This window comes from Acanthisitta chloris, unplaced genomic scaffold (genome assembly GCF_000695815.1).
Source record: "Acanthisitta chloris isolate BGI_N310 unplaced genomic scaffold, ASM69581v1 scaffold26138, whole genome shotgun sequence".
NCBI classification, from domain to species: Eukaryota; Metazoa; Chordata; class Aves; order Passeriformes; family Acanthisittidae; genus Acanthisitta; species Acanthisitta chloris.
Genome location: NW_008686847.1, coordinates 1 through 314, shown reverse-complemented (window position 1 = coordinate 314; position 314 = coordinate 1). Strand labels below are relative to the sequence as shown.

The following is a 314-nucleotide window of genomic DNA, read 5'->3' as shown; positions in this document are numbered from 1 at the left end:
TGGCCCCCAGGGTGGGGCTGAGTTCACCAGGTCAGAGACTGCCCTTCCCTGGGGTTGTGCCTGGGGCTGCCTCACCTGTCGATGAGCAGCTCGAGCAGCACCACGTGTGCATGCTGGCTGAACTGGGGGTCTCTGTGGCTGTGGCTGTAGCGCTGCAGCAGCGCTGCCATGTCCAGGTCGCAGGACAATTTGTCGGGGAACTTCCAGGAGGGGAAGCGCACGGCGCCCGCGCGGGAGGACACGTCGGTGATGGCTGCCTGCAGGTCCCGCAGGTCGGCGCTCAGGCTCTCCATGCACCCGCGGCTCCCCAGCAG

General features: G+C 67.5%; 1 protein-coding gene across 1 annotated transcript in view; it reads right to left on the bottom strand.

The window, feature by feature from the left end:
- The window catches only part of CCDC157 (coiled-coil domain containing 157), a gene marked incomplete at both ends in the record, with an annotated part of 5,131 nt that extends 4,823 nt beyond the window's left edge, over positions 1-308 (bottom strand). The window contains 1 exon segment of the mRNA XM_009080365.1: positions 76-308. Coding sequence (XP_009078613.1) covers positions 76-308 — 233 coding nt within the window.
- Between the last annotated feature and the right edge of the window lie 6 nt (positions 309-314).